This window comes from Stegodyphus dumicola, chromosome 1 (assembly GCF_044657685.1).
Source record: "Stegodyphus dumicola isolate Sdum_Otavi_A_Nest chromosome 1, ASM4465768v1".
NCBI classification, from domain to species: domain Eukaryota; kingdom Metazoa; phylum Arthropoda; class Arachnida; order Araneae; family Eresidae; genus Stegodyphus; species Stegodyphus dumicola.
The window spans coordinates 4,824,747-4,851,153 of record NC_140768.1 but is presented as its reverse complement, the minus strand read 5'-3'; the positions used below and the strand labels follow the sequence as shown (position 1 = coordinate 4,851,153).

Here is a 26,407-nt window from a genome sequence, read left to right as displayed (position 1 = left end):
TTAACATTTTGTGTGTTACCTTTCTTTATTAAATATCATGTTCCTCGCACTTAAACCATAAGATCCAGTGCAACAGCAATATCGCAAAATAGTTTTAAAACGAGCATATCTTTAGAATTTCCGATACAGAGACTCACGCGCTGGAGATAAAAATGTTTTTTCTGCACAACGTTGCCATTGCTCGCTTTGAAATCCTTGAGTTTGTTAATCAAAAATTCGTCAAAGTTTTAAAAAATAGGAAATCGATCATAAAACAAATTTCAAATTTCAAATTTGGTCTTCCACATGCTCATATTCGTTGGAGGATTACGTTATTCAAAATTCGATGACTCTATGTACCGTTGTTTTATCACAATACGAGAAATATACATACATTTATGCAGATTTTTCATTATTTAATTTCTTCAAATATAATGCAGGACTCTAACATTTTGTGGCAACAGTTTGAAAAGTGAACCGACATTTATGAGTCCGACGCAAAATGCTAAAACGAAACTAATAGTCTTTCGGGATTCAAATCCCTTTGGAGTAAAAAAAAACCACACCCCATTAGGATAAGCTTAACTTAAAAATAAGCTTCCGTTAAATATCCCTAAAATTTCTATAAAAGTTCTGTGACAAATTCAATAAAAGTTATGTTAAATAAATAGAAACAAATACTGCATTAAAAATTAACTAACAAGGTACACTGTGGAATTCACTGCACACTTAATTATATGTTCTTTTGTAGGTGTTCGTGCTGATGCAATTCGATCCTGGCCTTGAATACAAACCGAACCGAGGGGAAGAACCGAAAGAAGACAATTCCTGACTTCTGCACTGTAGCGCCTTGACTGACGGGCCTTACTCCTTCATCTGATTTCCTCTCTGCAGTTTAGGATGAATGGCTGCACTCCAAAGATCTCGCTGCAGTTAAAGAATTATGATACTTAGATCCAAGAGGACAATCAAGAGCTTGTAATACCTTCAAAGTATTATTACCATGAGCTGAATTACCTCATCTTGCAGGATTCTGCTCAATATTGTTTAAAACACAGCTCTGGGAGGATTGGATCTTGAGGCATGATTAACCTGAACTCAGAGAGAAATCTTCCACATGAATTCCAAAATTTTTAACAGTTCTAGCCAGTACATAGTGCACTTATTATTTTTATGCCTTCATTCAAGTATCTAGCTCAAAAAAATATTTGAAACGATGCTTTTAATATATTAATGAGAGTGTTAAAGAAATTACAACTATATCTGGAATAAGGTGCTCATTTTAAATTCTTTATTTACTAAATTAAATCGAAGTTTAAATTACCGATAGTAGTTAAATGTGACAAAAATTTTGCGTCACGATTAGCAAGTTAGCTTAATTTAAGTAGAGAAAAATTAGAAGCAAATATTTCTTGTTCAAAATTAAGAGACAAGGCTTTTCGTCAAGGTCGCTACAGTGAACCAAAATGGATATAAAAAGTGACTGGACAATAACAGGAACTTTTCGTTTTAGAATGGGAAACCAATCATAATGATGTACAGAGGTTAAAGCGTTTCACCGCTTCATGCCATTTAAGTGGCGCATTTGGGTGTATTCCGTTGCAACTCATCGAGTGTGCAGCAGTATAATGAAGAATATATGTACAGGAATTAGTCAATTTAAGACTCTGAAACTAACTGTTAAGTTTCAACATTACTCAGAGATTTCTGAGGACAGAAACTGTGGCTCAAAACCATCTTAGAGATGGTTTAAGGTTGGATATACAAGAGACCAACGATAAACGCATTCTTCAATTCTTAGTGCCATAAAAGTAGAATACTTGACTGTGCCAATGAACAATTACATGATTGGCCAGTGTGTGTCCTCCAGCTTTTCTTGATCAGTCTTACAGTGGCATAGTACTTATTTATTTTAAACAACTGAAATCATACTTTCAACTGAAACATACAACACAAAAAAGGCATTGCAGGGATTTTATTTATTCCATTTTTAACTCCATATTTTATTTTTCAAAGGAAGGAATTTTAAGCAAGGAAATTTAGGAAAAAAGTTACTTTCTAGTTTTTTCTTTCACCTTGAATCTATAAATAAATTCAAGCATTACTGAATACAGTAATTTTCAATCTGAAGCTATGCCACTGTTATTGACGTAACTGTCTGTGCATTTGTAAAATTAACTCCTTAGTATTCATTTATGTTTGCCGTATTGCTGGCACACATCTTATACTCTATGTCTATCCAAATAATTATCATTTTCAAATGCAATCCACATTAGATTCAAAGTTAAAACCATTCTTCTTACAATACTAATAACAATGTGTGACTGCTAGTAGGTTAAGATATGACATAAATATTCAGTGTATATAACTTAATATGATGTGCATAAACCCTGAATTACAACAAAATATATACTCATATGAAACGAAAACTGTAACTAAAATTTCTCTTATTCCATGTAAACTTAAAAAGTGATATTATATATATATATATACACACACATTCATAGATGTATAGTGAAATTTGTGATAAACAGTGCATGTCTGAACATCCCCTCGGTAGAAATTTATAATTTTTTATAGATCTTAAAATACTTCAAGTTTATATTGCATATTCCTGTTTTATCGCTACGATAGATACTTAATAGTTCTTAAATATTTGCGATACGCATAAATTCATTCCATAGTCTAAAGTTACCTCTTAACTGAAGAAATGATTGAAAAATACCTCCAGTTAGAGGTAAGATTCATTTCATTCAAATTTTAACTTAAAAAAACACATTACTGACAAAATATCTGCAGCAATTGGTTCTAACTTTTCCAAATGAAGTAATTTACATACTGAAAATTCCTTATTATAAAAGCATAATTCCTTAACATAATGGAAATAATTGAGAACATAATGTATAGAATTCCAATGTACCGTAATTTTAAATACAGTTCTCAGAAAATGTACTTTAAAAAAATTTTATTAACTAAATATAAATTCTAAATAGCTCAGACTTTTATCTGCTCTCGGCTGATGGATAACTGTTTAACCACATTGTTAAGAAATACCCTTTTTACTCCAGAGCCACTGGAGATAAGTAATGGCATATAAGTGGAAACAAGGAACGCAAAAAATATAACATAGACGAGATCGAACCCCGGTTTCGGAGGGAAGTATTTCCAATGCACTCAGCTATATTTGTTTTTAATGTGCAAAAACAGTTATCCGAAAGCTAAATTTATTTTATCATAATACATTTCTGCAAAAAATCAAAGAATTCCAAAGAAATATATCATTCCTTACTAAACTAAAAAGTTGTCCTTTAATCTAGTTTCGAAATAAAATGAAACTTAAATTTAGTAAAATAAAAATGACAGTTTAAGTCTACCCTACTAACACAGAACAGAAACTGAATACCGACAATTTAAGCCTGATTAGCAACCAAAATGAAATTTAAGCCAGATGTCATTTAGATATTTCTTTTTATATCTTCGTTAAATCGGTATATATTATCCTAAATGTCTGTATATAACACGTGGAAAATTTAGTTTGCTTTGGCATTCGAAAAACAGTAATTATGTTTTCTTCAGATATCAAGAATTCGAAAGCACATCTTCGGAGCAGATAAAAGTTTATCAGTTGCTGCAGATTTACAAAAATAATTAGAAAAATATTATTAAGTATGGGAATTATTTCCACCCGAAACCGTGGGTTTGCTGTAAATATCGTCTGTGATTAGTAATTGCTCAAAACCTTGTTCAAAGCAAATGGCATTCTTCAGTGGCTAAGAGGGGATAACATTCCTGCACTGACAATTCTTCGGTTGTGACTGGTATGGTAGTTAATAATGCAGCAGACCAAAATCCTGTTCAGCAAGAGGTTTTGATATGGTAATTTTGTCGAGTGTTTCAAAACTTGTACAACATCACAAAGTAGGGGTAAAATAAGGAAGAAATGTGCTAGATGATTGGAAATAAAGGAAATTCAAATTGCCTCTTTACTCTGAAGAGGCTACATGCCACATCATTTGTCTTTGTAAAATCTAAATTACAACTGCGTGTTAAGTCATAATTTTATCATAATCTTGTTTGATAATAGAAATGTGGTAAGTAGAAAAGATGAAACAAATAAAAATTTTATAAGTTGAAAAAATAAAATAAATTGAAAGTTAATTAATCAAATTAAAAAAATTGAATTGACTGAAAATAAATTGCAACAAAAAATAGATACACAGATTTCTTTTCCTTAAATTATAGTTTGTAAGGGCAAGAATAAATTTCAAAGAAACTTCTAATGGCAGAATTAAAAATTCAGGGATACTTGCATATCATATAGGTTAGAATTCTAAAATATTACATCATAAACCAAATCTATTTCAAAAGTATTTAATCTCTTTTACCTTAAGAATAAATTAGGAACTGGAAAAGTCACTACCATTTACATCATAGCATTTATAAAACTGTAGAGACTTAGTTTCACCCTTCTGTGTGATGTTGTACATATGTGAGAACACTTATTCCTAAATATAAACAAACTATAGACAATCGAGAGGCATTGTGTAACAAACGCAACTTGGTTTGTGATCTAATTTATTAAATAGTGTTGTCATTTTGATCGCAGATAAATATTGCTTCTTTGCAAAATTTGTTACTACAGCAGAGAATATAATAATAAAGGTAACTTTGTCAAGCTTTATCAGCTTCTTTGATGTTCATTGTCTAAACATAAAAAATATTGCCAAACATCGTGCAGTACACAATGTTTTGAAGAAATAAAATTGTGGTGGTGTGTGCTTTTAATTGTTTAAAAAAAGTCTGGTTAACATTTCATTTTTTTTTTAATTTTCATTTCACAGAATGAAATAACTGATTTATAAAGCTTAATGTTATTTTTTTCTTTTTTAAAAAACTCATTGAATATCAATAAATTACACTAGTTTAGTAAATTCTCACGTAATATTTAGAAAAAAAAATAAAGCCTATTTTTTATTTAGACTTAAAGGAGAGAAGCATTGTTCCATGCATTAAAATCTAAAAGAATAAACGTGAATGTGAACCTATTACAATATGTACGATAAAAATTAATTGGGGAGGCGGAGACGCAAAGCTCATTGGATTAAATAATATAAAAAACAATGCTACATAATAAAATACTTTTCAACAAATATTTATAGGGGTTAGGCAATAATAGCAGGCAACATATAATAAAATAGTACACAAATAATAGTAGGCGACAAAAGTAATAGCAGGCGAATATAGTACTCCAAATTTCAAACCAGCATTAACGCTTCCGTCTGGAAACCCTGAATGCCTCGGAATTCTTAGCAACAAGATGTGGAGTTTGAATTTCTAGTGGTATTGGAAGTACTGACTTCAAACAGTGAGAATCTAACAGTCACGGAGATACACGGAGTTCAAAATACACAATTGGTTGGTGCTCCTTTCTCTGGTGTATCTGCTACTGGGACTGCATGCCTTTTGGATGTATCGAAGGCCTCGGTATCCAGGATAAGTAAAGTGGATTCTCTCTGACATTCAGCTCAGTGGTTAGACTGCAGTCAGACACCACAGCACTTTAAGCCAAATTTGCACCAAAAGATAAATTATGGTGACTGTTTGGTGGTCTGTCTCATCTACCACAGCTTCCTAAATGTGGGAGAAACGATTACGGCAGACAAGTACTGTCAGCATATCAACGAAATGCACCAAAAATTGTAACGCATGTGCTCGGCATTGGTCAACAAAAAGCGGCCAGTTCTTCTCCACCTCATTCCATTGATGCTCGGCCGCATGTCGTGCAACTGACCCTACAGAAAATTGAACGAATTGGCATAAAAGACTCTCCCTCTTCCCCCATATCCGCCTGACCTGTCGTCGACCGATTACCACTTTTTCAAACATCTGGATAACATTCTACAGAAGAAATGCTTCAGAAACCAAGACGAGGTCAAAAATGCCTTTGACAACGTTATCACATCCAGAACTCTAGAATTTTATTTTGCGGGCATAAATAAACTTATATCTAGTTGGCAAAAATGCATTGATTGGGCTGGTGCTTATTTTGATTAATAAAATTGTTTTTGAGTTGAGTTATACTTTAAAGATATAGGTTAAAAACCTGCATTATTTTCCGGACAACCTAATAGAGCTTTTGGATTTAATTAAAGATTTCTGCTATTGTAAAAAAACTAAATGCATTTAGAAGGTATAGAAAAAGCTATTAATTTCATTTCTTTAGTAATATGAACATTCAGAAAAAATATGAAATATATTTGGTATTTACAGAGCTGGTGTGGCAGAATTTTTAGAATTTAATGACACATGGAGCAACAAAATCTAGAAATGGAAAAAAGAATTTAGAGCAGCGAAGCAGAATTTAGAAAGGCGATAGGTGGAATTTATGATCCACAGGAGACTGCATCAGGTGGGAAAATGCCTAGTGCCAACTTTGTGTATGATGCATTAAGACATATTAGATGAATGTTTTAAATTGTCAGTTTTCAGTTTCTTTATTAATAAAAATATTTCTTTCTATAATGTTTGTCCATTGTGATTAGATTAGAAGCATTTTTATGCTTCTGTGTAGTGAAAAGTAAGAAAATTAAAGGGAAGATAAACATGCTTCTAGTATCAGAAGAAAAATATTCTGTTTTTATTTTTCTTTCAGATGTCCTCCAAAACGTATAAAATTCATTGAAAACTTTCTCTTAAATACATCCATTACGTGTTAATACCATGGAGATATTTTTCATTTTGTCACATTTTTCTGGAATTCTCCAGAATAAATCTTGCCTTCAAATCCTTCTAAACTTTCTAAGATGCAATGTTTAAAATTCTGAAAAAAATTACCCCTACCAATTCTGTAACAGTGGAAAGACAGAAATATTTTAGAAACAAAAATCACAGAGAAAAAAGTGTAAAATTTATTTTATAGAGAAAACTAATGCATATTTTGAGAATTCTGAATATCCTGAGACAATTAATTACATGGGAAAACCTTTTACCATGAAAAAATTAAAAATAAGACATTTTAATTAATTACATAGCTATTTTGCTTTTGCTAAGAACTATTTCATAAACTGTGTTTTAAGCATAATACCTTATTTATTTTTCAGATTCAAAATATTGTATAAGTGGCCAAAATTAATTAATTACATAGCTATTTTGCTTTTGCTAAGAACTATTTCATAAACTGTGTTTTAAGCATAATACCTTATTTATTTTTCAGATTCAAAATATTGTATAAGTGGCCAAAATGCAACTTTGTGACAGCGAAACTAAAATTCTTTCATGGTTTAATGTGGAAATTACATCGAAAAATAAAAATGTTTTATTTTAATGTTATTTTTTAAGTATAACTTCAATATATTACTATTATTTTAGTGAAAATTATCAATTTTACAATGTTTTAAGATAATCATCGAAAAATTCCCAGATCTACGAATTAAAAATTTTCTGTAGAAACTGATCTTAAAAACGCCAAAATGTCCATAGGTCACCAAATTTAGAACCGTTTAATAAAAGAAAGCCCATCCCCAAATGTAAAAAGTTGTTTAAGAGCTCTTCATTACAAAAATGAAATAATTTCAAAATGCTTATGTTTCACTTCTTGCTCAGAAACACGAGTATCTGACTATTTATATTAGAAATAGGAACAAATTATAATCCATGAACCCATTCACCAATTAAAAAGATAACCATATTTGTCAGTGAATCACCAAAAATATACCTCCAGAATGCTAATTCACACTCATAATGGCAGTCATAAAAACACGCAGAAATTTCTGATGATTAAAATTAAGGACCTTTTGCCGATTTTGACAGAAACTAAGGACTTTTAAAGACCAAAAATCAATTCCAAAAAACCTAAGCACTTTTAAGGACCATACAAAGCCAGGAATTTCTTCAGTGCTATTAAAATAATAATATTTAAGGAAGAGAAAAGTAGCTTCATGGTAACAAATTTCGAGAACTGGGTGGTTCAGAAGTGTGACGCTTTTTGTTCCTAGAAACTGCTTCACAAGAATAGAACTGTATGACGACGAATTGTCATGCAACAAAAACCAGCTGTTCGATTCAGCATTTTGAAGCCTTCGCTTCAAAAGTCAGTCTATTGTTTCCTTGTAAGATATGAATTTCAGCCGTCCAGATGGTATGGTGGTTAGAGGAACCCGACGGCAATACCGAAGGACCCCGGCATAGGAGGTAATGGTGGCCATCTATTTAGGTGCCTCTACAATAAAATGCCCACCACTTCTGTCCTTAAGAGTGGCCAATGCTGTTATGGAAAAATGACGTCTACTCCTTCCAGAACAAATTTCTTGCGAATTACACTTTTCTAATCAACAAAAGGGGTCACTAACATTACTGAAGATTTATCACATCAAACTACGGTCAAATACCGAAAATCCGTCGACCTGAAATCTGCCAACTCCTGAAATTCGCGTTGCCTCTCAAAATATAAACATTCAGTTTATAGGTTCTGGAAACTGCAACATTGAGTACAAAATATTGAAGAAAAAATACTTAGCGAATAATGACATCATAATTATTGAATAATAATGAGTCATAACAGAAATACCAAATTATTGACATCATGATAAGAGTTTTTTCTCCTCTAATCTGCATCGAGGTAAGAAAGCAGACGATTCACTGAAATCTTCTTTCAAGTTCCCGATTCACATTGCTGTATTTTCTAAGCTTTATTTCATGAGATTATTTAGTGCTGCCTTTTTTTTATCCAGATATTTTGTGGATAAATTAAGAATATTTTAAATTTCAGCCCTTTTTAATACAATTACAGATAAGAAACGCACTCCTGATTTTACTGCTTGTGACGTTGAAAAACGTAAACACGTTGCATTGATGGTAATGCAAAAAGTGCAAATTCTGCAAAAGATGGAGATAGGTGCATTTTATAGCAGAATCGTCTGGAATTGTGATACGATTGTGTATGATATATGAAAAAATAAAGATATGCTGTTGAAATTTTACAGCAACTGTGATTCCAACACCGGAATCCAAAATCTTTGCACAAGACGAAATCGGCAAACCTCGATGCTGTGTATATATATAATAGCTGTACCCGCTCGGCGTTGCCCGTGCATTTAGAAAATGCAGATAAGTGAATAGCGCAGGAATAGTAGTGTAGAAAATGTAGACTGTCTCTCTCTCTTCCCCCCCCCACAAGCTACAAAAAAGAAATGAATTGTAATTAATCGATTTAATGTATCGTCAAAACAGCAAATTAACGCTAGAATAAAGAAATCAATTGTTACAATCGAACGTTATTTGAAAACAAATAATAATATCAGTGAGTCAAAAAAACCGTGATTAATTAATTATAAATAATAAGCTACAAAAAAGAAATGAATTGTAATTAATCGATTTAATGTATCGTCAAAACAGCAAACTAACGCTAGAATAAAGAAATCAATTGTTACAATCGAACGTTATTTGAAAACAAATAATAATATCAGTGAGTCAAAAAAACCGTGATTAATTAATTATAAATAATTTTTTTAAAATTTTTCTAATTCAAAAATCGAAAATCGGGCTTCGAGGTCTGGTGGCCAGCCCCTTTGTGCTTCCGTATAAAAAATTCCAGGTCCCTGCGTGCGATAGATTTGGCTGGAGAGCTCGGTCAGACAGACAGACAGACACATTACACTTGCTTTTATTATTATAGATGTATCGTCAAAACAGCAAACTAACGCTAGAATAAAGAAATCAATTGTTACAATCGAACGTTATTTGAAAACAAATAATAATATCAGTGAGTCAAAAAAACCGTGATTAATTAATTATAAATAATTTTTTTTAAATTTTTCTAATTCAAAAATCGAAAATCGGGCTTCGAGGTCTGGTGGCCAGCCCCTTTGTGCTTCCGTATAAAAAATTCCAGGTCCCTGCGTGCGATAGATTTGGCTGGAGAGCTTGGTCAGACAGACAGACAGACACATTACACTTGCTTTTATTATTATAGATACAATGAATAATATAATCAATTTATATATATAATAATAATTTAATGCATATAATAAGTTATTGCAATAATGTATATAATAGTTTAATTAAATGTATCTAATATGCCTTATTTATTTTGCACTTTTAGCCTGAATATTATGGTTTATCTTTTCTGTCTTGAAATCTGCAAAATCCACACAACCTCTAGTCCCAAGCTTTGCGGATTTCTGGACTTTTACTGTACCTGCGATGGTGGTAAATCTTCCCCAGTGCAAATAGATGATAAATGGTGTACCAAAATTCATAATAGTCCCTATTATATCAAATGCTAGCTAGCGGATACTGTCTCGCTCCCGTAAGCTGAATATTTCGTTTCAAGGTTGTTAACTTTGTTAATTAATAGGACACACTCCATAAAAAATTCAGTAGAGTTTATTACAAAATAAGAAGCCCTTTCCCTAGAAATTTCATCTTGGTGTTTTTTATGTAAATTCATTATTCACTAACGTCCCAGTGGAAGGTGCACTTAAATACCTAAAGACGAGACTTCAAGAATTTAATTTCTGTCGTATCGACACTGAATTTCACTGATCATGCTATTCACGTCAGTTTTGAACTTGAGTCATCTTGGTCACACACAACATATTCAGCTTGAATGCTATTGTTTACCGTAAAACTTTCATCTGTTTGCTTTCCACCACAAGTCAAATCATGCCATTCGACTAAACAAAAGTTAGCTTCATTTTATTCCTTAGTTTTCCATGCTCTTCAAGGTTGTTCCTCCAAATCAGCTCTTGATCAAGACCTAAATTACTTAAAACCAGTTGCTATGGACAGAGGCTTTTCACCTAATTTTAAGCAGTGGTTAAAAAGTTATTATCACAAGACATCAGAAAGGGCCTTCTGATTTTAGAAGATTACAAGAATTCTGTTACCTTTTTTCTTTTCATCGATTAGCTAGCTATAAAATTGCAGGTATTGTACAGAAATTCAATTTTTGGGCCGTTTTCTCTCTATACTTAAGGACCTCATTCCAGATATGAACTCCTGGGACATATAAGATTCTCTGACAATGTGGTTTAATATATATTAACCAAACTATAATAACATAAAAGACTTAAAATTTTGTGCTAAGAAACATAAAGTACATGTTAGGAAAAAAGAAAGACATAAATCTTCTGTTGCCAATTTTCTAACTTTCTGCTGACAAAATTATTCAACACTTGGTGAATTAGACTTTCTAGAGGTGTTTAACATTTACAAAAATCTTTCAGTTTCAGTTAACGATCCCAACTGCATTCCATCTTTACCTTCAGCTTTTAAGGAAATTATTTTATAGTTGTTTTCAGTTTTCATCACTAGAGGGCACCAGTCACTTGATTTCCTTCCTCTAATCCTTATTACTGGCTTCTCTTTGGTCATTTGCCATTTCTGCAGCTGTACATTTAAAGCTTCGAAACTAGTACAGCAAGTTTATTAATATTACTCTGACCAAGCCATCAAGAGTGGTGGAGAATTTGTAAATAGCAAAGAACCGTGGTCGGGCAAAAGTTCATATTTAACTCCAAGCTGTGGTCTTTGAGGGATGTTATTAAGGAAAATTATATCTAGCAAATGCAGGCGATGATTTAATATGTACTAGTATTAGATCAGGTCTATTTATATCAGGTCTATTTTATGTTATTTTTCATTGCATATTTTCCTAGGATGCAACCATTTAAGTTATTTCTGTTGCTGTTCCAAGCTCATGATTTTGCATTTAGGCTGCCAGCAGAGATCGTAGGCAGGCTTGAGTTAAACAGCAGGTCTTGGTTGCTGGATTTCAGGCAGCAATGAAAACCATACTTAATATAATATTCCTGCTTCTATGTACCGAGAGTACCATTGTGATATGACGAGAATGAGTGTGGTTCTCTGTGTGGTATGAAGAAGTGGGTACAATGATAATTTGATACTGGACTTAATGAAAACAAGGATTCCTTCTCCTCTGCTGTGATTCCTGTCATGTTTAATAGTCCTATAATTCAGCAAAGACATTTTATCACACGTACTGTTTTGTTCATGAGAAAATTGTCCAAATCGAGATCAGCAGTAAAAGAATACGACTTCATAAAGTCTCCATTTCAGGCCATTAATATTGCTTAAGGTGACTTTATGATAGGAAATTGTGCTTGTTTTTGTAGAGCAAAAAAATCATGATTAGATCTCGTTTATTAACTCCATAATGTTACATCCTTACTTATATTCTAATTGCTAGAATTTTAGCTACTCAGTATTTGCAAAACCTCCTACATAACAAGATCGTTTTAGCATCTAATACAGTATTTACCGAACTTGTATCATTTGTATTTTCTTAGTGATTTGTAACTGACTGAATTTTCAACTAAGTGAAATGTCCATCCAGTTGAAAATTCAGTGTTAACAGATTGCAGCCAAACCAACCTCTTATCCAACAACAAGACAGGTAGGGCAGATTTGACATTTTACAAAATAATGCACTTAATTTTCGTTCAAGGTGTCAAACCGACCTCACTAACTGGCAGTCACAACTGGATGAAGACTTTTATGATGGCTTATCAAAACCATTTAACGAAATTTATTTAATTAAAAATGTCACAAATTAAATGAGCCAAGGAAATTGCTTATCATATACTGGATGTGCTCACAATATTTGAAGCATTATGTGTCTTGAAAAGTGATAATAACAGAGAATTTGCTTTAATTGAAGAAGTTTGTGAAATGTGGAATGGAATTCAAAATTGTTTATGGAAAGACAAAACACAGTCTTACGGCTCAGTTAAAAGTCACTGAAAAGAAATTACACACTTGGCTTGAAAGAAAGAATACAATGCAATGACATTTATGAAAAAATAGAGCACATCTCTCTAGAGCAGACTGCAGTCCATGTGAAGCTATATTTGGCTATAAAGCCGAAGCAGGTTTAAGAACCTACTTGCCAGTCAATACTTTGTGAGGAATTGCAAATGAAGAAGACCTTAAGAAATCGATTTAATAGTATGTCCTGCTCATGTGATATTAGAGACGAAAACAAAATAATAAAGCTCATAATATTTACATAAATCACCATTTATTCAGTCTTTCATAAAAACAAACATTTTTCACTGCTTACAATGAAAGAATAAACAACAACATTTCTTCTTACATGCTGAAAAAAAAATAAATAAATAAAAAGTATTTACATACATACAGGAAATTCTTAAAGTTCAGTGTCACTGAAAATTAGGTGGTAAGTGAGGTGCACGGAACCTTTGCTGTGCTATATTATTAACAGGTTGACCTGACGGAAATGAAATTGCCAGTAATGGAGGAGGTGGACTTGCCAATTGTGGAGGTATCTGAATGCTTAAAGGTGTATTAGGAGGTACATTATGTGAATTTGGTATCCTTACGGACTGGTTCTGAAACCACTGTGAATTCAATGGCATTGGTCCAGACAAGGGAGGTGGGGGTGAACTTATATCTGGAGCAAAATAATTAGTGCAAGGACTCATACCAGGCAAATGTGAAGCAGGTCTCAATACATGAGAGTTGTAGGATATTGGAGACTGCAGTGCTGGAGAGGGTGACGCTAATCCAGAGAACTGGCCAAACCGAGGAGGCTGATAATTGGGTTGCAGTGGAGGATGTAAAGCATTTTGTGACTGATATGATACGATATGTTGTTGTAGATGAAATGGTGTTGGTGATGGCAGTGGCGAATGCACTTGAAATGAATTCTGTGCTGTAGGTGCAGGGCTGAAACTATGTGAAAATCTTGGACTTAAACTAGGTGAAAATCTTGGGCTTAAACTAGGTGAAAATCTTGGGCTTAAACTAGGTGAAAATCTTGAGCTCAAACTAGGTGAAAATCTTGAGCCCAAACTAGGTGAAAATCTTGGGCTGAAACATGGAGAAGGAATACTGTGATAATTAGGCGGCATAGAAGTAAAATTTGGGGATGATAAAAACGATTGTGATGGGGGCCTGGAGACAGAAACAAAAGATGAGTTTGGCTGCATATTTGAATGAAAAGGCATTGTATTGGAATGTCTGGAGAAAACATTGTTTCGTATGCCAGCAGATTGATAAGGGGGAGGAATGAATACTGGGCTGTCTCTTCCTGAAACACAAAAAACTCAATATTAGGCTTTAAAAGAATGACATATAAAAATGAGTTCTAACACTTGCTTAAAACACAAAATTGGTATTTTTAAATGCATTTTAGCCTGAGAAGAAATCACATATACTTCTACAAAAATTCAATAATGATCTTAAGGAATGAAAAAACTGTTAACTAAATTAAAAAACAAAAAACAAATAATAAAAAAAGTTATTTAATTTTGTTTACACACTAATACACAAAATTTCAGCTTAAGAAATAGTCTTTAAAACATGATTTCTGATTAAGTATGCTATGAAAGTAGGCTCCAGCTAACACACAGACTATACAAATTAGAAGACTTGAGATAAATGGGTACTAGGATCTGTTGTTCTTGGCTTAATAAATTCTGCTTTGTGGAAATAATGTTTAGTTAGCAACCTACCAAAACATCTGAGCTTTTGCAAGGAAGCCACATGCCTTTCAGAACATTATGATTTGGTTTATTAGCATCATTTTAGAGTTAATAATACCTTTTGCAATTAAAATTTATATTAATGAACTTTGAAAGTTACATATGGTTTTTAGGGATTTATAAAATATAATTTTAAATTTTCCTGTCTCAAGGAGCTTTTGTGCAATGTAATTTATTTGATGTAATAAATAATTAAAGCATCTTATACATAAAAGTAATCATTATTATAAAATATCTTTTTACATTGACCAAATTTTATAATCAATAAGACAGGGTTCGTACACATTTCTGCACACAGAATGAAAAAATTAAAGACCTATGAGCAAATGGGAACTGAATAAATTCAATTAAAAATATTATTCTATGCCTGATTTTCATTTTTGTAATACCATTCTAAAAATAAAATAGATCCCTGAGTAGTATGCATTACTACTAAACATGAATTAATTAACATAATTATTAATAAGTTTGAAAATAAAATAAACTGCATGAAATTTATCAAGTAGCATTAACTATTTTACACTTATAATAGTTGGACATATTTGAAAGAAGATAAGTGACATTTACGTTTTACTAATAGTTAGCTTTATGTCGATTTTTTTTTTTTTTTTTTTTTTTTTTTTAATGTCTCATTTTGCCACATACTTAGTCAGTCTAGAAGTTTAGTAAATAGCAGGTAGATTTTATGTCAAAAGGCATAGGTTAAAATGAGAAGTAAGATCATAATCAGCATGACAAAAGACTGAAGGTTGTCACCGCTGTTGCTTGTCTAGAGAGAGACCTGCTCATTAGAACAAACCTGAAAGGCCTTATGTAGACACAGTTGGGAAGTGTTGAAAGTTAGTCAGGCTCTGTTTGATGCAGTTAGTGTCATAGCTTTGTGTAGAGTTCTAAGGGGTTGTAGCCCAGTTAATATAATACTTTAATGTTCCAATAAGCGATTAAAGTACCACAGATGATAGGTTGTTTTGTATTATTTTTAAGTTTCACTATATGCAAAGAACAAGTTTTACTTGAATTTTTACATTTTTGTGTTTTATCTTATGACCACAGTGAGTGTTAATGAAAGGCAATAAGTCGCTTTAATACGTAGACATAATTTTTAAGGGTAAGCAGTTAGTTATAAATGATTAAATTAAGTAATTAGATAACCTTAGTCATAATGGATTTACGTGGCCACTATTAAATTTTATTTTTTAACAATATTTGTTAAAAAGCCTATTAAAATCAAAAGCTAATAAATTTTCACAGTTTAAAACATATATAATTTATGACATTGATTCTTAAACGATATTAGGATACACATTAAAAGCTACAAAACATTTATGTTTTGTAACAACAACACTCAACAAAATATTTATCCTTCATTTTAATTTGAAGCCTTCCCAAACATTTTGGCTAGTTTATATCGATTTCCTTCTCTTCTAACAATTAGAGATTTGTCTCAATATGCAAACCAATGCTCTCGCTAGTTTCTGCGTGCTTATCTTCTAACTTGCCAACCTCTCCACAAGGAACCTATGAGGGTTGGTAAGAAATTCATCGCAAAATTTCTGTAAAATACATCCATTACATGTTGATACCATGGAGACATTTTTCATTTTGTTACATATTTCTCGAATCTTCTAGAATCTTGCCTTCAAATCCTTCTAAACTTTCCAAGCTGCACTGTCTAAAATACTAGAGAAAAGTTATCCCTACCAATTCTGTAACAGCAAAAAGGCAGACATATTTTGGAAAAAAAAAAAAAAAAAAAAAAGAGGGAAAAAGTGTAAAGTTAATTTTATAGAGAAAATTGAGGCATATTCTGAGAATTTTGAATATTCTGAGACGGAGAAAACGCTTACTATAAAAAAAATTAAAAAGAAGACACTTTTAATTAAATACACAGCTAATTTTGCTCTTGTTAAGAGCTGTTTCATAAATTACGCTTTATAGCATTATGTCTTATTTTTCAGATTCATAATATTGTATAATAAGTTGCCAAAATGAAACTTTATAATATGACAGCGAAAAATAGAGATGTTTTATTTTAATGTTATTTTTTAAACATAATTTCAATATATTACCATTATTTTAATGCAATTTATCAATGTTGTGATGTTTTAAAAAAAATCGTCTAAAAATTCTGAGATCTCGGAATTAAAAATTTTCTATAGAAACTGATCTTACAATCGCCAAAATGTTGACAAGTCACCAAATTGAGAACCGTTTAATAAAAGAATTCACATTCCCAAAAGCGAAAAGTTGTTTAAGATTTCTTTATTAGAAAAAATGAATTTTGAAATCCTTATGTTTCACTTCTTACTTAATAACTCGATTATCCCATTATTTATATTAAAAATAGAAACAAATTATAACCCATTCAAAAGATAATCATATGTGTCAGTGAATTGCCAAACATATTCCTCCAAAATGCTAATTCATACTCAAAATGGCAGTCATAAAAACAGACAGAAATTTCAGATGATTAAAATTAAGAACCTTCAGCTGATTTTGGCCAAAATTAATGACATTTAAGGACCAAAAATCATTTTCAAAAAATTTAAGGACTCTTAAGGACCGTACGAACCCTGATAAGACTATTAATGTATGTACTTTCATGCATTTCCTATCACATGGTATTACAATTACAGAGCTTGAGGTTTCAGTCTATTTTGCTTAATTAACCAGACCAATCAAACAACAGAGAACGCCCAATATCAATGGATTCCCCGTTTGTTATTGGGCAACCGAAGGGACTCCATTTTTTATTAAATCTGACACTGATTTTGTATGTTTTGAGCTGGATCAATAAAAACAAAAATTAAATTGGCATTAAACAATATGTTCTAAATCTAAGCAAATCTTAGGAAGCAAGCTATTATTTGTAGTTAAATATGCCTTAAACATAATTTAATATTTAGATAAATGTCAATGGTGGTAACAAGTTAATAACGCAGACACCAGTCAGAGGCAGATGGAATTATTTCCAGTGCCTTTATTATTTCACAAAATATCTTTGCAGAGTTAAGGCAGTTTTTCCAGCATTGGAAACATTATTTTCTGGAAAAATCAAGGACATTTAAGAACTGTTATCACTTCTGAAAACTGATATTCTCTCTACTGGTGGGGAGAAAAAACCATCACACAAAATCAAAGCAATGCAGCAGTAGCAAAAGACTAAGTAGGGTTACTGCTTGCCATAAGCTATATATATATATACACTCTTTTGCAAAAAAATCGAAGCATCAAAAGGACTTTTGCGACCGTGATGAAATTTGGTATGCAAAAACATCTTGATCGAACATGCACATGATCAAAGTTTCAAGCAAATGAACAGGAATTTCGATCATAGCGTTCATTTCTAGTGCGCAACTCGCAAAGTAAATACTTCAGAACAAAATTTAATGCATTCTATACGTACCCATTGCAGGAATTTTACGAGGCAGAACAAAAATTTCATCACTTCCGCGATCTCTACCTTTGGCCCTTCTTTTTTTCTTAGCCGCATTTTCTTGTTCATCGTCAGAATAATCAATGTGCTACAAAATTAATAAGCATAATGAAATATTTATTTTCAGGTTACATGAAACAGTTCTACTCTACAGAACAGAAAAATATACTATTTACAATGCATTCCATATATGGCTGATTTCCATCTAAGATTCCCATTCTTTTATTATTTAATATTTTTTAGACTTTTTATTGCAACCTTGATTATTATTTAGAAAGGGGGGAAAATTAATCTTGGGTACAAAATAAGCTACTTGTGACTGCTGATGGTAAAAGTTCATTCTGGTACTCTGTGGAGGTGATGTTCAATGCCGATATTATAGGTTATCAGAAATTGTGCTTACTTTCATAGGTGGTAATCTGTTGGAGAAAGCCACCATTAAAGGGTTTACTGCTGTTAAAGTTGTTCTAAAATGGTGCCCTTCCAAATATAATTGCTACTGAAGTGTTCACTCAATTCAACTATCAAGAATTTTTTTTTTTTTTACATTTCCTTTTAATATGTATTTAACATTTTAATGACAGTTTCTGAGTAGCAGCACTGAAAGAACTTTCAAAATTACTAATTTTACAAAATAAACAATTTCCAAATAGGAATCACCAATACCTTAAGAAGATCAGAACTTTCAGTAAAGATATGATTAATGCATTCCACAAGCTATAAAAATATTACTCACGAATTCCAGCATTATGCTGTAAAGATTTCAAATAAAAACATCTAGAAAGATTTAAATATCTATAATAATACAAAAGTTTCCACTGTGGACAAATGTGACAGGGTTGCCACTCAAATAGGATAATGAAATTCCCTGACTTTTCCAGGTGTGTTTTAAGAAAATTCCAGTCTATCTGCGTAATGCACATTGACTGTGCTAAGAGGTAAATTAATTATGGTACCACTTGAAAACACAAAAATTTGCCAATTACATATGACTTATATATACATATATCACATATGACTTATAATATATAATCCACAAAGCATTACTATTATAACTATAATAGGAGTTGTTTTCTCCAATGAAGATTCAGTGCAGACATTTTTCAGCTAAACGAAAGAGAAATCTGTTTAATGATATTTTTAAATAAATTCAGGTATTTTATATTTATTTAGTAGCCTGCATAAACAAAACATATATGCATTAAATTTCTTGATGGTATGTCATCATATTGCTAGAATTAATGTCAGGATTATGCAGAGAAACTTTCCTGAAAATTGAAGGTTTTATTTACTATTAATTAATAAATAAATTTAGAGAGAAGAAGCAACATTAAATGACATAAATAAGGTTAAAATAAAGATAATTATTTTAAATTGAATTGGAATAATCAACGATATTTTGGCAAATATAGTTACATTAAATGGTTAGCCTAGGTGACTATTTACTATTTTTTTTATTTTACTGCAAAATGACAAATAAGGCATTTATTAAAAAAAAGGGAGGGTTAAAAAGATTTTGCGGTAAAATCCTAGTATACGCTACAGCCTTGGCACGATTTTGAAAATTGTCGCCAACACTAAAATGACCCGTTTACTGCTCATCATAATATCCCCAAATCCTGCGTATACAGTACATGGAGGCTATTCTAACCTCCATGTTGCCCTATACTAGGATTAAACCGATTTTATTTTATACGAGAATACATATTTTCTTTACTTCAACATGCGCTGCATATGCGTATGGAAGTCTCTCGATACTCGAGGTTACTGGAAACCAAAAGTTGCTGGAAACTTGCTTTGCCTTTCCCTCAAGACAATCTGTTTGGAGCAGCGAAAATTGGCTCTTTGCCAGCTGACCAAATGATGATCATGCGATACATAATTCGCCTAGAAAGTGATCGGTTCCAACGTTGGCGCAAAACTCGCTTTTTGGGGGCAAATATCCATATGAAATTTCCTGACTTTTCCAGATTTTGATTAAAATATTTAAATTCCCTGACTATTCCATGAAATATTTGGTCAATTTTCAAATTCACTTACTTTTTACGGTTTTCCAGGTAGCGTGGCAACCCTGATGTGATTATGTGATTCAAATTAACATGATTTTGTAACAAACTGGTATAGAACGTTGATAAATAAAATAATGACTTTTTAGAAGCACTTTTGTCTACATTTAAATTACAAATTCAGTAAATCTCCTTCAAAGCAGTTGCCTTGGGAAGCCCTGCATCCCCTGAGATTTTACACTTACTGTTCATAGCACTGCTTAACTCTGAAATTGAAATGGTCTTCAGCTGATCAGTCACAAGCGCTTTAATGCTTTCTGTGGTTCTAAAATGGTTCCTTTAAAAATAGATTTTTATTCTAGGGAAGAGAAAAGTCGCAGGAACTGAGCTCAGGCAAAAAATATGGTGCTGAAAAAAAGTAGCAATACCTTTTTTAACCAAGAAAATATTGCCCAGTGTGACACGGCACATTGTCACAGTTAATTGCATAATTTAAATTTAGCTTTTCTGTTGTTAACCTATTTTATAAAAGTAAACTTGAACTTTCAATTATGTCAAATAGAGTTTCTGATGCTGGAACTTCCAAAGGATCTACAAAACGAAAGTATGTTTCGATGTTCAACAAACAAAAAATGGATAAAGACATGAAGAATGTGACAGAGAGGTTAGTGAAAACGAAAAAATTTCGATTGACAAGTTAGTCGGTATTTTCGGTACAGCAATTAACGGGACTTGAACAGCGGGACTTTGTAACTGAACAAGAAATTATGTCTGTTTATAGAATTAAAGAGAAAGTATTATCACATAAAATGAAGCAACTTAAACAACTTACATTGAAAGAAATGTTTAATAAAGTAAACAAATAAATATTAAGCTTTTTTTTTTTTTTTTTTTTTTGTAAATTTTGATACCCTTTAGATCATAATTGTTCTTTATTTCATAAATTACGGTTTCATATTTTTAATTTTAGAATTTCTGCATGCCATCTTACGAGATTTAAACTGATGATCTATAATCTGGAAAAATCGATAATCCGGAATCGCCGAAGTCCCGATGAGTCCGGATTAACGACTTTTGACTGTATATGTATAATAACTCCTAGATTTTTAAAACTTATATTAGTTATTTAAAAATATGGCAACGTGACATTTAAATTTTAATTACAAAACATATAAATTAAAATTTTTATCTCAAGAAAATAAAAATAGCATTCAGTGGGAGGATATTCCTTTAAAAACAAACAATTTCTAAACATATGCTAACAACAATTTTTTCAAAGCATTTCAGAATATTGGGTCCAATCTATTAAGTTCTCATTCAAAAGTATGCTATTTATAAAATTCACCAAAAACTGGTAGTTGGTAACTAATATTTTCAGGGACAAATAATGCAAGAACTATTTATACAGATGCACAGCAACACTCTCATGAAATGTAAAATGGAATCATTTTGAGATAAAGTGCATGTTATTTTTTGATTTCCTGAATGTTGGTTATTTTAATTCAGCGACAATTCAAACAAGAATGCTAAAGAAAGAGCAAATGTCATGTCTAGGTATGTCTCGTTGCATACAGTAGGTTATCTCCAAACCACTATGGTCACCTTGTAATAAAGTTGCGTGAATTTTTCATTTGGAACTTTAGAAAAAACAGTTTCTATCTGCAAAAGTTTGATGATACAAGTTTGCAGGATTTATGAGAATTCAATCACATTACCACTGCTTTCATAGCCTATCTACACTAAAAGGCAGTTTGCTATGTGATCAACAATTCACTAACTGTTTACGCAAAACATGCCATGGCTATCATCCAAGGTGATATGAAAAATGAACAACGCCCTCAATGGGACTCTAACCTCTCGAATATGCACCCAGTGTGCTGACCACTACACCACAAAGGCATGCTAAGAAGGAGGGAAAAATAACTTATAGAGCATTCTTAAAAAAATTGATTCATATTCACATATAGAAAACCATAAAAATCCCAAGCATCCTACCTGTTTGCTAGGATTAATTTAGAAGTCAAACAACAAAAATCAGCATTGTATTTTGAATTTTTTTAACATATTATTGTGCTTTGCTTATCTGATTCCATGCTTTTTAGTTGCAAACATTTTGTTTTGTATTCATTTTCAGAGCGAAATTTTTTACTGTTTTGTGCGTGTTTTATTATTGGTTAGTTAGTTTGATTTTCTGCATTGTTTATCATGCCTCCATCCATTAATCGTTTCACTAAATTACGCCTGAAACGACAGAAATTTCTGAATCACCTTGACTTTTTACTTAAGTGTGCACTTTTACAGCTGAGGATTATGGTTCGGTAAAAACATCAAAACTAGTCCTGTGAAAATTTCAAAATATAATGCTGATTTCTGTTGTTTGACTTCTAAATTAATACTTGTTCGTCGTGTTAATCTTAATTACTGTTTACTAGGACTCAAATCCAGACTAAATGGCCAGTGTTTAGTAGTGTTAATTTGTTTGGCCACTGGTAGGTTAACTATTGACTGCAAATCCTAATCACAAACACAAAGACAACATGTGGATATATTACTATCTTTTGGTAAAACGTTGATTCAAATATACAGACAGGTAGGTAGAAACAAAAGCAAATTTTGTAATATAATGCATGCACGTGGAAATGGCAAGAAGATATGAACAGGTAAGTCAGACAGACACGTAAAGTCAATACAAATTATGCAGCAGCAACTAATATGTTCAAACATTTAGTGATTCAGCAGCTGTCTACTTATGAAGCCTTTCTCTATACATCTTTTGAACAGCTGTTTCATTTCTGACTACAGCGTAATAGATAAAATATATATCGACAAGCTTCAAATTTGTAGTGATGCATAGGACTCAAATCCAGACAAGGAATCATGACTCACATTAGCTAACCCCTTTCACCTATTGATCTCAACAACACCCTCTACAACTAAAAGGCACCATTTCTGAACCACTTATTTCATTATAAACTCAGCTTATTTTGTTCCGCTCTACCTAACCTTTACTTTTCTGTCAGATATTTAAAATCCTTCTGTATATTTACTGAATTATATGAAAGAAATGAGTTTTTTAAAATTTAGACATCTATAATTTCAGTACAGTTTAATATTAAAATGATATACATTTGTAGGGCACACTTTATTTCTAAACAGAGTGCTTACAAATTTTGACCACTTCATTAATGTAGAAAAAGTATGCTACAAAAGAGTTGGCAATAATATATTCAGGAATTTCAACTCTTTATGTTTATTTATCTAGCTTAAGGCAACACATAATGTTCAATTTCATATACATGGAAACATACAATTAACTTAACTGACAAATTTTTGCTATATTTTTAATAACGATTCCAGTGCATTCCATTTTGATTCAATAAACAGTATACTTATATAAATCAGGAAAGACACATAATTTAAAAAAAAAAAAAATATCACATAATTAAAAAATTTTAGAATTGCTCCCTTCTAATACTGAAACTTACCTCTGGAGGTGGCTCATTATTGTCTTTCCAAGATGCATCTGACCCTTTTTGGCTGAAATATTAATTAGAATATAAAATGAGTTACTATTATTCAAAAAATAAATATCATAAAATTTTTAATATGTGGAATCAAAATAGAGAAAAGTAATATTTTAGAATATCTTCTATAAGTGTGACACAGTTTTCTACAAGTGCCCTCTTAACAGATTTCGGTTTAATCAGCTACTCAACTGAAGAGGCATGTCATATGCAACCTCTCACGACATGTTTGCCCTAATCTCCAAGTTTATATTAATTGCTTTATTTTATTAAGCAGGGAAGACATTCTTGTGTAGATTTTACTTAATGCAAGCCATGTATATGATTATATCTGCTCAATTATAATATTTCAGCATATAAAAAGTTTTCGTTGGGAAACTCAGTGTGAAACAAAAATACAATGTAATAAAGATGGAAAAAATTAAATTCTCTAGAAGTGAATTTCAAAGTGCACAGTACTACCCTCTTCTCAGTATCTACTGGAGATTCAAGTGGAGAAGGAGTATCATGTAACAATAAGTGGTAAAAAGAACACTGTTAATATGGCAATATTTAAGTCTTCCCTAACCCTACTTTTCCCCAAACTTACCATTTACAGCTGTTATCTACAGAAATAAAAAATTCATTTGTTTATCTTCATTTACAACCTGATTTTCTTAGAGGCTCATCTACAACAGTTGGTCAAAGGCTCAAATCAAAGAGCATTATTTTTTGTGCACTTTTTAAACCAACCACATAATTCCATAGAAGAAGAGGGTTAATACATTTAATTACTGCATTATCATGCATTGTTATCAAAAATACAAAGTGTGCATATAAACAGCTTATGTTTTATAAATATTATATCAATAGAAAATTGTAATTCATGCTTCATCTTTAATAAATTCTTCTCAACAAGCACCAACATACTACAATAGTTGCAAACAAAATCTATACATGCAATGACTGATATGCAATTAAGATAAGATTTCACATGCTCTAACAGGCAAAACCTTATCTTAATGACACCTGCTTGAGATTTGCCAAAACGTTTGTTAGCAAAGTAAGTGCAATATCAGAATCAAAATTTCATTAGTGTGTTGTGTTTAGGAATAATAAGGAAATAATACCAAGAACTTTTTATTTTTATATCTTTTTATTGCGTTATTATTATTACCCAATATGTGCAGAGTACAAACTGAATTTGGCTGGTTAACAATAAAATCCAAATGTTAGAATATATTTTCTATGTGTATTTACTTTTGTGGATCTCATGGCAAAAAAACAAAAGATCATTAGAATAATGTCTTCCATTCTTTGTAATTTTAATTCCATATTGAAATCAACTACAATTATATTGTTACTAAAAATATTTAAAAACTTGTATGTCACAAATAATTTGTTAAAATTAAAAATAATGTTAAATGTAAAATTTTACGAAGACAAAAGCTTAACCAGATTTTAATAAACAATCTGTTAACCCTTTGAAGGGCACCAGTATATAATATATACCAGATGTTTGTTAATTTTTTAACCTTCTAAAAAATGCTAATTTTTCTACACCAAAAGCTGTAATCATAAGTTTCTACTGTTTACTTTTGATTCTAAATGGCAACACTACCCTATGAATGCTCAATATTTTGCAGTTATGAAATTAATATGCCTCTTTCAAAGGTATCATGTTTGAATATTCATAAATTCCATTGGAGGATAGGGAAAAATTCACAATCTTCAAATATATGACGCACACATGCTGAAACTTTTACAGTTACTGCATTTCAACCAAAACTGATAATTAAAAGAAGATTATGTATACAATTTTAATACCGGTATATATAATATATACCGGCATCCCTACTGAGTGTACCTTGCCAATAGATAGCAGCACCAGGCTTCTCCTTCTCTACTCTGTGAGATGACAGAATTTCTTTACATTATAATAGTTTACAATGTAAAGATATAATAATTTGTTTACGATTAATTTACAAGTTGTTTAGGATTCAGTATCATGTTCATGGGGGTATGGGAAGTTTACTGACCCTGTCCTAGGACTGAATACAAGTATATTAGTTTCTTTTCATCGATTTTTTTATATCACTTGAGTTTCTCATTCGTTTCTGTTTAGTTAAAATTTTAATTTCAGAACTACACCCTTTCCCACGAGAAAGACTTGTCTGGCATCAAAAAACTTTACACAACTGTAGAGTTTAAATGTGGCATTGTTAGCCTCCAAACACACCCACTGTTTTGTGTTTTCCAAAATCCTATAAATGAAAAGAGGTGATGGAACACTAATTTGTCATGCAGGGGTCATGCCATCTTCACAAAGGGACTGTGATAACATCACACAAAGGGTAACTCTAAAAGTACAGGAAATTGACATGCAGTTTAGGTCCATTTCTTAGTGCAATGGAAAACCTACTGATTTGATAGCATGCTTTTATTCTTTAGGTCTTTGTTAATTTCAGATGAGAGACTAATAAGGAATACAAGAAAAAATTGTCCCCTGAGTTAGGATACAAGTACGTGGTTTAGTCTTCACAGTTGGTGAAATGAGGGAAATATTTCTAAGACCAATTTTAGATGCAAAAGGTTATCTTTGGAAAGGAAAAAAAAGGGACAAATATTTGAGTTTTTAAAGTTTTTATAGAAATAAGAACTTTGAGGTGTATCAAATAATAAAATCATTTAACAGCTTTTCTTCATGAACAAAATGATATATAATAACCGATATTTACATAAAATAAAAAAGGGCCCCTTACTGGGCCTGATAACCGAAAGTGTATGTGTGTGGGAGGAGAGGGCGATTCTTGCTATCATAGCGTGAAGCATACTCTTTTATATATTATCTAAAGCATTAAATATAACTTCAAAAAAGCAACATAATTTTTCAGCTGAGTCATAGTGTTCAATTTTAAATTATTTTTTAAATTTTTCGTCTGAGTAACATCTTGTTGT

The 26,407-nt window shown here is 31.6% G+C and overlaps 2 protein-coding genes across 2 annotated transcripts in view; one reads left to right on the top strand and one right to left on the bottom strand.

Moving 5' to 3' along the window:
* LOC118194290 (calcium-activated potassium channel slowpoke-like) overlaps window positions 1-4,660 on the top strand; it is a 240,720-nt gene extending 236,060 nt beyond the window's left edge. Inside the window, exon 30 of the mRNA XM_035365509.2 lies at window positions 731-4,660. Within this exon, the coding sequence (XP_035221400.1) occupies window positions 731-811 (81 nt within the window). The 3' untranslated portion in view covers window positions 812-4,660. The remainder of the gene's footprint in view (window positions 1-730) is intronic.
* Window positions 4,661-13,001: 8,341 nt separating this feature from the next.
* Window positions 13,002-26,407, bottom strand: part of LOC118194289 (uncharacterized) — a 64,708-nt gene continuing 51,302 nt past the window's right edge. The window contains exons 8-10 of the mRNA XM_085812410.1: window positions 23,432-23,483; window positions 17,911-18,028; window positions 13,002-14,050 (exon numbers count right to left, since the gene is read on the bottom strand). Coding sequence (XP_085668536.1) covers window positions 13,161-14,050; window positions 17,911-18,028; window positions 23,432-23,483 — 1,060 coding nt within the window. The 3' untranslated portion in view covers window positions 13,002-13,160. The remainder of the gene's footprint in view (window positions 14,051-17,910; window positions 18,029-23,431; window positions 23,484-26,407) is intronic.